The sequence below is a fragment of the Gymnoscopelus braueri genome, assembly GCF_963280865.1.
Source record: "Gymnoscopelus braueri genome assembly, chromosome: 7".
Classification (NCBI taxonomy): domain Eukaryota; kingdom Metazoa; phylum Chordata; class Actinopteri; order Myctophiformes; family Myctophidae; genus Gymnoscopelus; species Gymnoscopelus braueri.
In genome coordinates this window covers 29,664,232-29,676,818 of record NC_137608.1, presented here as the reverse complement: position 1 = coordinate 29,676,818, position 12,587 = coordinate 29,664,232, and the positions used below count along the sequence as shown (strand labels likewise).

General features: G+C 41.7%; 2 protein-coding genes across 2 annotated transcripts in view; both read left to right on the top strand.

The window, feature by feature from the left end:
- Nucleotides 1-818: 818 nt before the first annotated feature.
- Nucleotides 819-3,352, top strand: LOC308088982 (C2 calcium-dependent domain-containing protein 4C; the record flags this gene model as incomplete). Its single annotated transcript, XM_080433563.1, has 2 exons — nt 819-2,072; nt 3,272-3,352. 2 exons carry the CDS (start codon nt 819-821, stop codon nt 3,350-3,352), a joined length of 1,335 nt encoding a protein of 444 aa, XP_080289689.1.
- A 1,820-nt stretch (nt 3,353-5,172) lies between these two features.
- The window catches only part of LOC308088981 (intermembrane lipid transfer protein VPS13A-like), a 66,149-nt gene continuing 58,734 nt past the window's right edge, over nt 5,173-12,587 (top strand). Inside the window, exons 1-10 of the mRNA XM_080433562.1 lie at nt 5,173-5,323; nt 7,815-7,858; nt 8,014-8,056; nt 8,133-8,228; nt 8,958-9,059; nt 9,887-9,996; nt 10,124-10,183; nt 10,322-10,381; nt 10,582-10,662; nt 11,116-11,176. Of these exons, the coding sequence (XP_080289688.1) occupies nt 5,224-5,323; nt 7,815-7,858; nt 8,014-8,056; nt 8,133-8,228; nt 8,958-9,059; nt 9,887-9,996; nt 10,124-10,183; nt 10,322-10,381; nt 10,582-10,662; nt 11,116-11,176 (757 nt within the window). The 5' untranslated portion in view covers nt 5,173-5,223. The remainder of the gene's footprint in view (nt 5,324-7,814; nt 7,859-8,013; nt 8,057-8,132; nt 8,229-8,957; nt 9,060-9,886; nt 9,997-10,123; nt 10,184-10,321; nt 10,382-10,581; nt 10,663-11,115; nt 11,177-12,587) is intronic.

The window sequence follows — 12,587 nt, the reverse complement described above, 5'->3', positions numbered from 1 at the left end:
CGGTGATGAAGACCAGTGATGCAGTGCCTAACATTGGCTTTTAAATGTACGTCACTAGCTATGCACCTAACACACAGACGCCACATTCTCCAGAGAGCCACAGAACAGAACTCAACAGGTAAGCAGAAAAGCCCTGACCTTTCACCATTTTTAGACACATTTTAGATATTTTAATATTGAGAAAGTCAGCACAGGCTATCATTTTGATTTTGCTGAGTTGTATTTCAAACGTTATAAATTAATTTAGATGGATGGTACTCACCATTGTATGAGATTTGGTGGTCCTTCTAGCAGAGAGACATGAGTTCCATTGGCGTCTGTTTCTATATGAAGCCTTAATTGGAGATTGCCCAAATTACACATCTTCATTATTCATCGATTGTATCATATAATTAATCAAATAATTGTCTCACACTTAAAGTACCTAGAGTTTGCACTGAACTTGTTAGATCTGCCTTTGACTTCTGTACACCGACCCCATTGAATACCCTGTAGGTTACATCGAAATGAAATGTTGTCCATGGTTCAATTTAGAATCATGGTTCACCACAATATGTCATTGTTTTAGATATAGAAAATGTTTATTTATTACTAAATTGTGATTTCTTAAATTAATATTTATAATTATTATCAACACACTGTGATGTTGATGAATATATTTACTCGATGACACTGTAAATTAGCTTAATTACTGTGTAATTTGAATGAATGAATGAATGAAAAATATGTTTGCTCAGATTTGCCTATTTTGTCTGTGCAGGAATTTGACCCTGACGTTGTGGTGTCTATAATTCTGTCTCTCTTGCTGAGAAACAACAATGTGGCTGCTGGGAAAGATCAGGGAAGGCATGGAGAGCATTCCCCTTGATCTGAGTCAGCATGTGGGGAATGGTGAGGATCATCTCGGACTCTCTGCCAAAGCCAGTCTCTCCAGAAAACTGCACCACAATGTCCTCACTCCAGACACCATACCGGAGTTCTGTCTACCTCCAAGACTCTACAAGCGGGGCCCTCTGTTGGCCACTGAGAGAACTCAAGATTGCCTGCACCATCAGAATGAGATGCACAGGGACCATGCTTCATCAAGCACTTTAGATGTCAAGTTTAAGGATGTGGATACAGTAACTACAGAGTCCCGAATGGCTAGAAAGAAGCCATTGCCATTCTCTGCGGAGGGATATGGCCTGGCAGGGATGTATGAAAGCCCCAATACTTTGCGTAAAGAGTCTCTTTTTCACTCTCAGATTCCTGGCTACATATTGGACAGAAGCCTGCCTATGAAAGCAACCAAATTGTTATATGAAAGAAATCTGCAGAAAACAACCACAACTTCACACAGATTCCTTCCTTGGTTCTCCTTTGAAAGCCTATCAGAGACAGGAAGCAACGACAGTGACATTCCTTCCTCCAATGACTCTTCGCCCCCTGGCTCTCCACAGAATTCTTCCTCAGCAAACTCCATCTTATTAGACAGCGAAGAAGACAACTGTCAAGGGATGAAAAGACCTCCCACTACATTAGCCTGTCCCTTGAAAGCAGCCATATCCTGCCCTCTGCTATATGACACTAGAGAGGAGAAGGGGCATTGGTGGAAGAGGGAAGCATCACCTTTAACATGCTTTCCCAATCACTTACCTAAATCAGTGAGCAGTTCAGTCAGCCTGGCCCCACCCATACTCTTCCCACTGGATGTTCTCCACTGTCAGGAGCGACTTCAGCAGGAGCACGTCCTCCTGCTGCCGGGACGCGGTAGGATCCGCCTGTCTGCCGAACGCACTGCCTTCACCTCCTCCACTTTTTGCTCCCTCTCCACAGTCCGAATTCGTGTGGTGTCTGTGGAGGACCTGAGGGATGACGGAGACCAAAGACCTTTGAACTGTACCCTGAGTCTGTGTTTGACCCCAGGGAAGCTGCAGCGTCAGAACAGCACCACCATCAGGAACAGCCGGAGTCCTGTGTTCAATGAAGATTTCTTCTTCACGGAGCTGAGTCAGGAGAACATTCTGGTACTGGATCTCAGGGTGAAGGTGGTTGATAAACCAAGGTCAGCAATACTGCGACGAGGGAAAGTGGTAGGAATAATCGCTAAACCATTAGCTCAGTTAATCTCCGTGAAATCGGTAGAGCAACTGTCAACTGGGCAGACAAACAAATAAAAAATACTCAGTAGAGTGTAGACATCCACATTTTCAAATGTATAGGCCTACTATTTTTCCTTTGGATGTTTCTCCTATATTTCATTTGGACACTTTCTTATAATGTAATTGTAAATGTTTGTCTGTAAACTAACCTGCAAGAGACCCCCGATCTCGGTAGGACTCCCTGCTTAAATAAAAGGTTGAATTAAAGGTCCTATGACATGCTGTTTTAGAAAAAACAAACAGACAGGGGTGAAAATATTACATTCTTGGAACAGCTGCTATGTGAAATCTGTGTAGAGGGAGAACAGAGAAAAAGTGGTCTTTAATACAGCAGCTCCACAAACCAAGCTGACAACTACTGCATGATCTGATGGGAGATGCTGCTGGCTTGGGCTGTAAGACAATTTCTGTCTATAGCTACGGTACACAGGCTCTCTAGGCCACTGTTTCCCAGACAGTGGGTCGGGACCCATGTCTGGGTCGGGGACCAATTTTTATGGTTCGTGAGTAAATATCCCCTTTTTTCGTTTTCTACATTTAACAAACAAAAAAATATTATTTCAAAAGATTATAAAGAAACACAACTTTTCATTAATGAAAAACTATTTCATAAATAAAATAAAATATAATCAAATTTAAGAAGTGGTGAAAATAGCAGATCGTTGTGAGCTTGTAGATCAGATATTTTCACTAGGTTGGGTCCCGGGCAAATGTCTAATTTCTCTTATGGGTGTCGAGCTAAAAAGTTTGGGAATCACTGCTCTGGGCTGATAACGCATCCCTGACCTGGCTCCTCAATTTTAAAGAGCCCGAAGGACAGTTGGCCCAGTGGCAGGAAACAGTGTAGGGCTACCACTTTGAGGTGTTCCATCAAGTGGGCCGTCTCCATGGCAATGCTGACAGGCTGTCCTGATATACCCCCACAAGGACTTTGAGTGTTCTGTTACGGTGCATACTGTCAACACCTAGAGGAATTGAGCACAGCAGCACCGCTGGTAGAAAAGGTCCCACCCCACATTAACATGCCTCACTACAACAATACTAGGTGCGGGGATAGGTGGTGGTCAACCTTCTGGGCCATTTCCCTGTTAATAGTCATAGTTGTAATGGATTATTTTACTTTGGCTCAGGACCAGAGCGCTGTTACCATGGCAATGAAACTAGTGGACCGCTTGTTTGGTGCAGCACAGGAGATCCACAGCGTCTCGTGATCAGGGGCGCATGTGATGGTACCATTGTGTGGTAGAAGTCCGGGAAGAAGGGGGTCTCAGGCCAAATGGACTGGACCATGTACTGTGCTGGCAAAATTGTGTTACATAGTCTCTATGGTACAGCTGGTAGGGGGGCATAAGGTGGTGGTCATACATTGGGACTGACTGGCACCATACTGTTATCCAACATCTCAATGTCACTAAAGACTAAGCTTCAGAACTCCCAAAACAAACAGACTACTTCTGGGCCTGGGGCCCATGACCCACCTATTTCCAACACATTTTACTAGTTTAGGATGGCTTAGGAAGACAGGGTTAAGCAATAAAAAATGGGATTGGCTTTCAAGATAGTCAAAACAGCTTTGCCCTCAATTACCTCAATGCCCTCAATATCAAAAAAGTGAGCGACGCCCACAGCCACAATAGAGGGAGCGACAACGATGACCTGGTTCCACCCTCCTATAGAACAAATATGGGTAAATTCTCTTTCTACTGCACTGCCACCAAAGTGTGGAATGTCCTGACACCATTCCTTAAAACTGTGGATCACTGGCTTCCTTCAAAACAGGCCTGAAAATCCATCTTTCAGGAGACCAAAGGTGGAGGTAAACTCACCTCTCCCATAGAAAGGTGATGGCATTCACTGCCTACACCCCCCACCTTTTCTACTCTGTACATATAGTGTTTTATATTTGTTGATGATATTGTATTTTGGTGTGATTTTTTATGCTACGTTGATGAATTGAATAACATAATGGAAACTGTGTGTTATCCTTTTAGCCCGAATGTCTGACTGTACCGTGTGCTGTTTGCATTTCTGTCTAAGAAAGTATTCAATCAATCAATCAATCAATCACCAGCACAGAACCTTACCGACCCCTCACCTGCACAGAAGAGAGCCTGTCCGGCCACAACACCAGACATCTGTCCCCAGGGACAACAGCGCCTCCTGGGAAACAAAGGAGACATCTCAGCACATCTGGGACCTTGTGCTGGGGTTACTGCTACGTAATTTGCATAGTTTTACAGGCTGTATAGTGGCTGAGGATGGACCTCCCAGTAATAAAGAGGTTGCTTGATTATATTGAATGTAGAGTCTACATGTGTGGACTTAAAATAAATACTAATATACAAATGCATGCAATAATACAGTTTACCGAAGTCTAGTGCAGTGGTTCCCAAACAGTGGGGCTGGACACATTTGTGGGTCGCGGGTCCATTTTTATGGGTCACGAGTAAATATTCCCTTTATTTTTTCATTTCCAACATTTCGTTTTTATTTTTGATAATTATTTCCCCCAAAAAAACATCTTCATGAATTAAAAACAAATTAAATAAATGCCAAAAATCTAAGAAATTCCATAGTTAAATTCCAAGAAGTAGTGAAAATAGCCGATCTACAAGGCAAGCTCACAATGCATCGAGATGCAACGGGTTGTGAGCTTGTAGATCTGCTATTTTCACTAGTTTGGGTCACAGGGCGACGTACATAACCTTCTCTTTTGGGTCTCGATCTAAAAAGTTTGGGAACCAGTGCTCTAGACTAGTTGGTCTAGTGCTTTGAACTTAAGTGCTAAGAAATAAAAACAAAAAACTAAAACAAGAGTGTGTGTGTGTGTGTGTGTGTGTGTGTGTGTGTGTGTGTGTGTGTGTGTGTGGAGTTGAATGATTACCTTATCTTTTACCTGACATGATCTCACTCACGGTGCGTAAAGTCAACGTTCCGCCCCGCCCACTGCAAGCCTACGTTGTCATCTGACGTCATTGATACTTCAGGAAACAGTGCTAAGCTGTCATCAGACAGTCCACACAGTCAGTCTGAATGTAAACATGGTGACAAGAAGGAGCTGAAACACACGGACGGAAAGAAGATGGTCTTCGAAAGCGTGGTGGTGGATGTCCTCAACCGGTTTTTAGGGGACTACGTTGTCAACCTTGACTGCTCTCAACTCAACCTCGGCATATGGGGAGGTATACTAAACATATCAGACCTTTTGTGTTGTTTAGTGCTGCTCACCAAGCTAGCTAGCTAATGGCTACTAACGTTAGCCAGCAGGCATGTGAGTGTCATCATCATGCAGCTGTCAGTGTGTGCAGTATGTGTCAGAAATCAACAAGCCTCCCACCCACTGACACTGCCCTGGTGCACTTGTTTTCTAGTAGCTACACGCAGTGGCAGAAAGTAACTACAGGTTAGGTACAAGTATATATTTATTGAAAGGATAACCCCTTGAGATGTATCACCTCGTTTTCGAGAGGGTCCTTTAATATCACAAAAATACAGAAAGTACAATAGACAGAACAATACAACAAATACATCCATCCATCCATGCATACATAAACAAGTACTGTACTCAAGTACAATTATTACAAGTATTTGTACTTTACTTGAGTATTTCCAATACTTTTACTTCTACCCCACTACATCTCAGAGGCAAATATTGTACTGTTTACTCCACTACAATTATTTGAAAACTTTTGTTACGAGTTACTTTGCAGATGTAAATTGTTATATTGTAAAAGATACATTAACCCCTTTAGCCCTATTTTAGGATATTTGAAAATAGCCTATCTACAAGCTTACAACGCGTTGCCAGCTTGTAGATCGGCTATTTTCAAACATTTTAGTACTTTTACTTTTGGTCCTTCCAGGTCAATGCTATTACTCTTTTAGCTTGTAAAAGACAGATATCTATAAACATTTGTTCATTGCGCTTTATTCTGTGTCCAACTGAATAGCCCTAACCCTAACCCTATTGCTACTTTTACTCAAGTAAAATATCTAAGTCCTTCTTCCACCACTGGTCGTTGTCAGTGTCTGCATATGTGTCAGAAATCGACTCGCCTCCCGCTGACAGACAACAAGTGCACTTGTTTTCTAGTAGCTGTACTGTATGTCTAGATATCTTTAGCGAGCAACAGTATCGTATTGCTAGTAGCCGCTTTGGGGCAAGACTTATTGCCCAATGCATTAGATTAGGACATTACTATTTTACGTTAGAGGTTTAGAAAGATAAACAAAACAGTCAGAGAGTCACACCCTCTCTAGGAATGATAACCTCCTTCACAGAGCTAGTTGGTTAACTGTGTCAGGCCAGGGGAAAGCTCCAATGTTACCGTTTCTAAGAATGTAACAAATCCAATTGCTAATGTTGCCACTTTTAAGTAAGCGTAGTTATTCTGAAAATGTCAAGAATACAGTACAAAACGAACCATGCTGCATTAAACTCCTTGACAGTGGCAATCTTTTCTCACCAACATAATGACAGTTCTAACTGTCAAACAACAGCCCAACTGTACGTGTTATGGTTGCAGAACTAATTGCATGTTCATATGTACTGCAATGCTAAAAAAGGTTTTTGCTTGCTCTGTGATGTCAATCGAGCTTCTCACATGTATTGCGTAGCCTTGGATCAAGACTATCATCATAGATTTTATTGAGTCTTGCTTTCGTATAGATACGAAATCAAAGGTCAGACTCGATACAATATATCTATTGTTGCAAAGATGCTGCAAGATATAAGGACTGTATTTCCTAATGTGCTGACTCTTTCTATTGATCGCCGCGAGTGATTGACGGGGGCCCAGATTGGAGATGGATCTTTAATCACACACCTTTAGATATGGTGAAAAGGCCCTGGTATTTATCTAGTTATTGCTATTATTGCTATTGGCTATTATTACTCACAACTGCCGACACCATCCTGTCTGAGAGTCGTAGTACTTATGGGTAGGATATGATGCCATGCGGGCGTAGTACCGGATATCGATGTCGTCATCTTTGTAACATCTATGATAGTCTTGATCCAAGGCTAGGCATTGCATATTCCTAGTTCAGTGACAGTCCCAGACAGTGGAATGGTAACAGTAACAACACCTTATTGTTAAAACTTGTTGTTAAAATTCCCTGTCTTTTTCCCTATTTCAGTTTTTGGGTTTGTTTGACCAACACATACAGTGGCGTGCATACAGTAATAGTTGTGAGTGAGAGAGGGAAATGGTGTGAATTTGTGTATAAGCTACAGCAACCGTTTGATTGAATGCACAATCAGTTCTCTGTCCTCTGATAGAGCATTTGAACCTTATATTCTACTCTGTTATAACCAGCCAGACTATTGATGTCGTGGAGTGAGTCATAGCAGTTCACTTACAGGTCATTTGATCAGCGAGTAATGTTACGCTTGTAGTCACATACACCATTTTAGTTTTGCTTTCTATATTTATGTTTGTGCACACACACTAAGGTCTCTGGTGGCTTATAATAGGGATTTGTACTTAATGAATGACTTAATAATTGATGAGTCAGACAGCCTGACTGTTGACCTAAGTCAGTGTACAATGAACAAAAGCTTTTACTGAAAGGCTAGGTGTAGTTAGACATGGCTGCTTTTGACAAGACTAGGCTCCTGGTAAAACAGCATTTTTGTGAAAATACCCTAAACAAATGCTTTCTTTACCTCAGGTAATGCTGTTCTCAGAAATCTTGAAATCAAGGAAAATGCCTTGGTAAGTTAAAATTATGTTGTTACTGCTCGCATAACAATCTAGTGTAGGTCTATCTATAATAGATTGTAAATCTTATATATCATGGATTAATTGTAGAATAATTCATACCTTTTTACAAACTATTTTGTAATATGTTATTGTTCTTATTTTTTCAGAGTCAACTTGAATTTCCTTTTAAAGTTAGAGCGGGACACATAGGTGAGTTTCTGATATAGCACTTTGCTGCACTTTGCTTTTACCATTGCATGCCTTGACGCTGTGTTTGTCTCAATAGGACGGCTAGAGCTGAAGATCCCATGGAAAAACCTCTACACCCAGTCAGTGGAGGCCACACTGGATGGTGTCTATCTGCTCATAGTCCCCACAGCCAGTGAGATTATTTTCCATGTCTTAAAACTGTTAAGTAGCCTACATGCACAGTTGTGTTTCCATCTAGTAGTAGTGTAATAACAACAACAACACTGTGCTTCTGTGTCCAACACGGAAGAGAAAGTAGTTGATTCATGGGGCCTGTGACGTGTTCAATATGAAGATGCATTGGTTATATGGTATCCATAGCAATACGCATTGGACCCTCCAGCAAAGTAGGTGGCTGCACAGTAAACACAGAAGTACACGCTTATGACCTATTTATAATTTGATATATGTGTTTGGAATATTAAGACTAAGTACATTTAGTCTACAGTTTTACTCATGTCACAGAGCATACCGTATTATGTAACCTTTTATAACTCACAGGGTAACTTCGTATTTTACTCTCATGTACACATTTCAAGGATATCAATGTCAGAGGGAAAGAAAAATGCTGCTTCATACTTTAAAAATCCCAAGGTACTGGACAAGCAGTCTGCGATCGTAATCAGCACTGCAATCACAGCATGCAGTAATATCTCAGTAAATGGACAACATGGCTTTGCAGTTATTAACGTGCTCAAAATACTTATTATAGCACACCATCAACCCTGGCCCAAATACAGTATGTTTTCAATTTAACAGCTTTCCAGAGTTTCAGCTAGTATGTACTGTATGTGTGTATGTGTTTTTGGACTCTCTGGGTGAGTTAGTGAATATGTGCTACCATTCATCCCGTCTTCTCCAGGTATAAAGTATGATGCTGATAAGGAAGAGAAACAACTGCAAGAGGCTCGCCAGAGAGAGCTGCAGAGGATAGAGGAGACCAAGCAGAAGGCTGCCGAGCAAGGTTAGCCTCTACACCAATTAGTAGTTTGTGTGTGTGTGTGTGTGTGTGCATCAGTGTGGCAATAATATAAAAAGGTAATAATGTCTCGCTCTGAATCATTTTAGGGACTGTCAATTTTTATCGCTTTATTTTTCTGATTTACAGTATAAAACAGCAACACAGTACAAAAGTTTCTGGAGGGGGAAAGGCGTGTATATATATATATATATATATATATATATATATATATATATATATATACATACACACAACTAGATCTATGTTAGAGAGTGTGTAAATATATGACACAGGTGGGGAGGGAGGGTGCTTTCTATAGGGCACTTGGAAGGCTATAGTCATAAGATGTCTCAATGTCTACATGATTCCGCCTACCTGTGTATAATTCAGGGCAATGAAAATGAGTTGTAGTAAATATGGTGGATATCTTTATCTAGTCATTTACCCACTTCCATAAACCCTGCCTGTGCAGTCTTCACAACAAACATCTACAGGCCCACAATGCATTACAACCAATCATCAGCGCATTGTGAGCTTGCAGATGTAGATATTTTATTTTCGCTGAATGTTCTCCTGTTTTTGCTGAATGTTCACCAATTATGACTTTCCCAGAATTTGGATACTAGAGCTTTTGTGAATGCTGTGTCATTATTGGTCGAATACCTTTCGGTCTGAAAAGCTTTTCCAATGGAAGATGACAGGTTTGTCTTCTCAAATGTCAGTCTCTGGAACATTCGAAGATTGTGGAAGAGATGGGCTGGATTGAGAGACTAGGAAGGCGAGGACCAGTAATGTGTAATTCTAAAGTGATGTTTCCCTGTGATTGACAGAGAACCCTAAAATGGAGAAGCAGGACACCTTTGTGGAGAAGCTAGTCACTCAGGTCATCAAGAACCTACAGGTCAAGATTTCTAACATCCATGTCCGCTATGAGGATGATGTGAGTATTCAAATCAAAGATGCTGTATTTCTCACAACAACAACACCGACATTAACATTGACGGTAAAACAATCTAGTCCTCATAACCCTTCACTTTAAAATAAAGCATTTTACCTTTTTCTCTCAGGTGACCAATCCCAACTGTCCATTGTCGTTTGGTGTGTCACTGAACAATCTCAGCCTCCAGGTAATGTGTTGTTTCAGCTCAACAATATGTTAATGTAGTTTCTGCCACACATGATTAGCAATTCACTTGTATTCCATCAATCATTTGATATATTCTGCTGTGTAAATTCTTCCTCACTGTTAATTTATGATTCCACAGACTTCTGATGAGAACTGGAAACCCTGCCTTCTGGATGAGAATGCCAAGCTTTTCTTTAAGGTAGTTGTTCAACCACTGGCCCTTGCTCTCTTGATATATATGAGAGTGGGGAATGGGATTAATAAAAGAATTACCACTACCCGGTGCTGAGCTTTAACCAGACATTGAAAAACAATGCTACGCACGTTCAGCACGGCAATTTGCACAATGGTTAGTTGTTTCTCTACTTAGTAATAATGATGTGTTATTCCACTTTGCAGCTTGTGCAGCTTGACAACCTGTTTGCCTACTGGAATGTCAACTCCCTGCTCTACTCTAATCACAGTCCAGATGAAGCTCTGGTGAGTCATTCTGACCTTACTGTGAGCTAAGAAGACAGTGTCAGGCATGCATGGGTTAGACATGCCATGGCCTGTTTAGGTCAAAGCTGCGCGCGTCAAAGCCAGCCTCTTCATTGTCTTTAGAACCAGGCCAAGCCTAGTTAGACAAGTCGGGGATCACGCTTTACCACTTTATCCACTTTCTCAGATTATTCTGTATCTTGTTGCTTAGTTTTGAAAGGACACTTATGCACACTGGGATTAATGCACATTTCACTGAGCCATTTATTTAATTTCAGCCACTGAGGCACAGACTTCTTGCATGAATGGATTTGAAGATTGCATCTTAAAATGTATCTAGTAAATTTTGCAAATGCAGCAAAGAAAGAGGATGAAATACATGATGATAAAAAGGAGAATGGAGGAAATGGGATGCAAATTTAACCATCTCTTTCTGTTTCTTTGGTTCCACAGCAATGTCTCAAGAACAGCATGGCTCCATACCACAGCTCTGGACGCACCAACCATGACTTCAGTGAGTGTCTCATTGTCAATCAGCACATCAATTCAGAAAGAGTTGTATTAATACCTCTGGGCTTACACGTTGTGATTGATGTGCTTGTCAGGTACTGTTAACTGGGTGAACAGAATTTTTGCAACCCGGTTATTCAACTCCGAATTGCCGAATTTCGAACATTGCTGGCCCATAATAACCTAGTTGACCTGGCGGAGACCTGTGCTCCGAGGAGCACTAAAGGCAGGTACACACTGCAGGATATTTGGTCCGATAATGCTGTCTGCGACCTTTTTTGGCGCTCGCCGACAAAACCTCCCGATCTGACGCAGATCGGCCTTTGATCGGCGAGATAATGCTCGCTGTGTGTGAAAGGCACAGCGACATGATCTGGCCGCGATCATCCGCTCTGGGATGGCTTTTGCGACCGTTTTCAAATATCTATCTGGTTAGTTATTCGGCCCTGTCGCAGACAGGAGATCAGACTGTATCATACAGTATGAAAGGGGCTCAGACCACTCTGCGAGGAGATGCACCCTACAGCCAATGAGAGCACATTACAGCCACCGTGGCTAGGGGAGCGTTGCTGGATCTGACCACAACAAACAGTCCCTACCGCAATATTACTGTCCAGTCCTGTATTAAGTTAACATTATAAAACAAAATGAGAGAGTGAGCGAGCCTGGTGGGCTGTTTATTTTAGAGGAATTGTACAGAGAGAGAGAGAGACAGAGAGCGAGAGCGAGCTCTGTGTGTGTGTGTATGTGTGTGTGTGTGTGTGTGTGTCTGTGAGTGCAGCATGCGTGTGACACACGCTGTGTCTGAACAGCGTTGCCAGATGTTGCGAGAGAACTAAGCAACCAGGTCTATGAAAACAAGCCCAAGAAACGGCCACTTGAGCACTTTAAACCTATTTACAAATACATTGGATATCTACAAGATCTACAAGCTCACAACGCGTCGCAGCTATTTTCAAAGAAAAATCTTGAGAAAATTGTGGAATATTTTCCAAATCCACACAAATCTTGTATGGGGGTCTATGATGGCACAACACATTTTCAGAGGGGGGTCTGCGGACAAATACATATTATGTGTTGTTTAAACCACTGGTTTAAACAACATTAGGAAACAAGGCCAAATAAGCAACTACACAAATAGAGAGAGAGAGAGAGAGAGAGAGAGAGAGAGAGAGAGAGAGAGAGAGAGAGAGAGAGAGAGAGAGAGAGAGAGAGAGAGAGAGAGAGAGAGAGAGAGAGTAGAGAGAGAGGAGAGAGAGAGAGAGAGAGAGAGTGAGAGAGGAGAGAGAAGAGAGAGAGAGAGAGAGAGAGAGGGAGAGAGAGAGAGAGAGAGAGGAGAGAGAGAGAGAGGAGAGAGATGAGAGAGAGAGAGAGAGAGAGAGAGAGAGAGAGGAATAAAAACAAATACATGTATG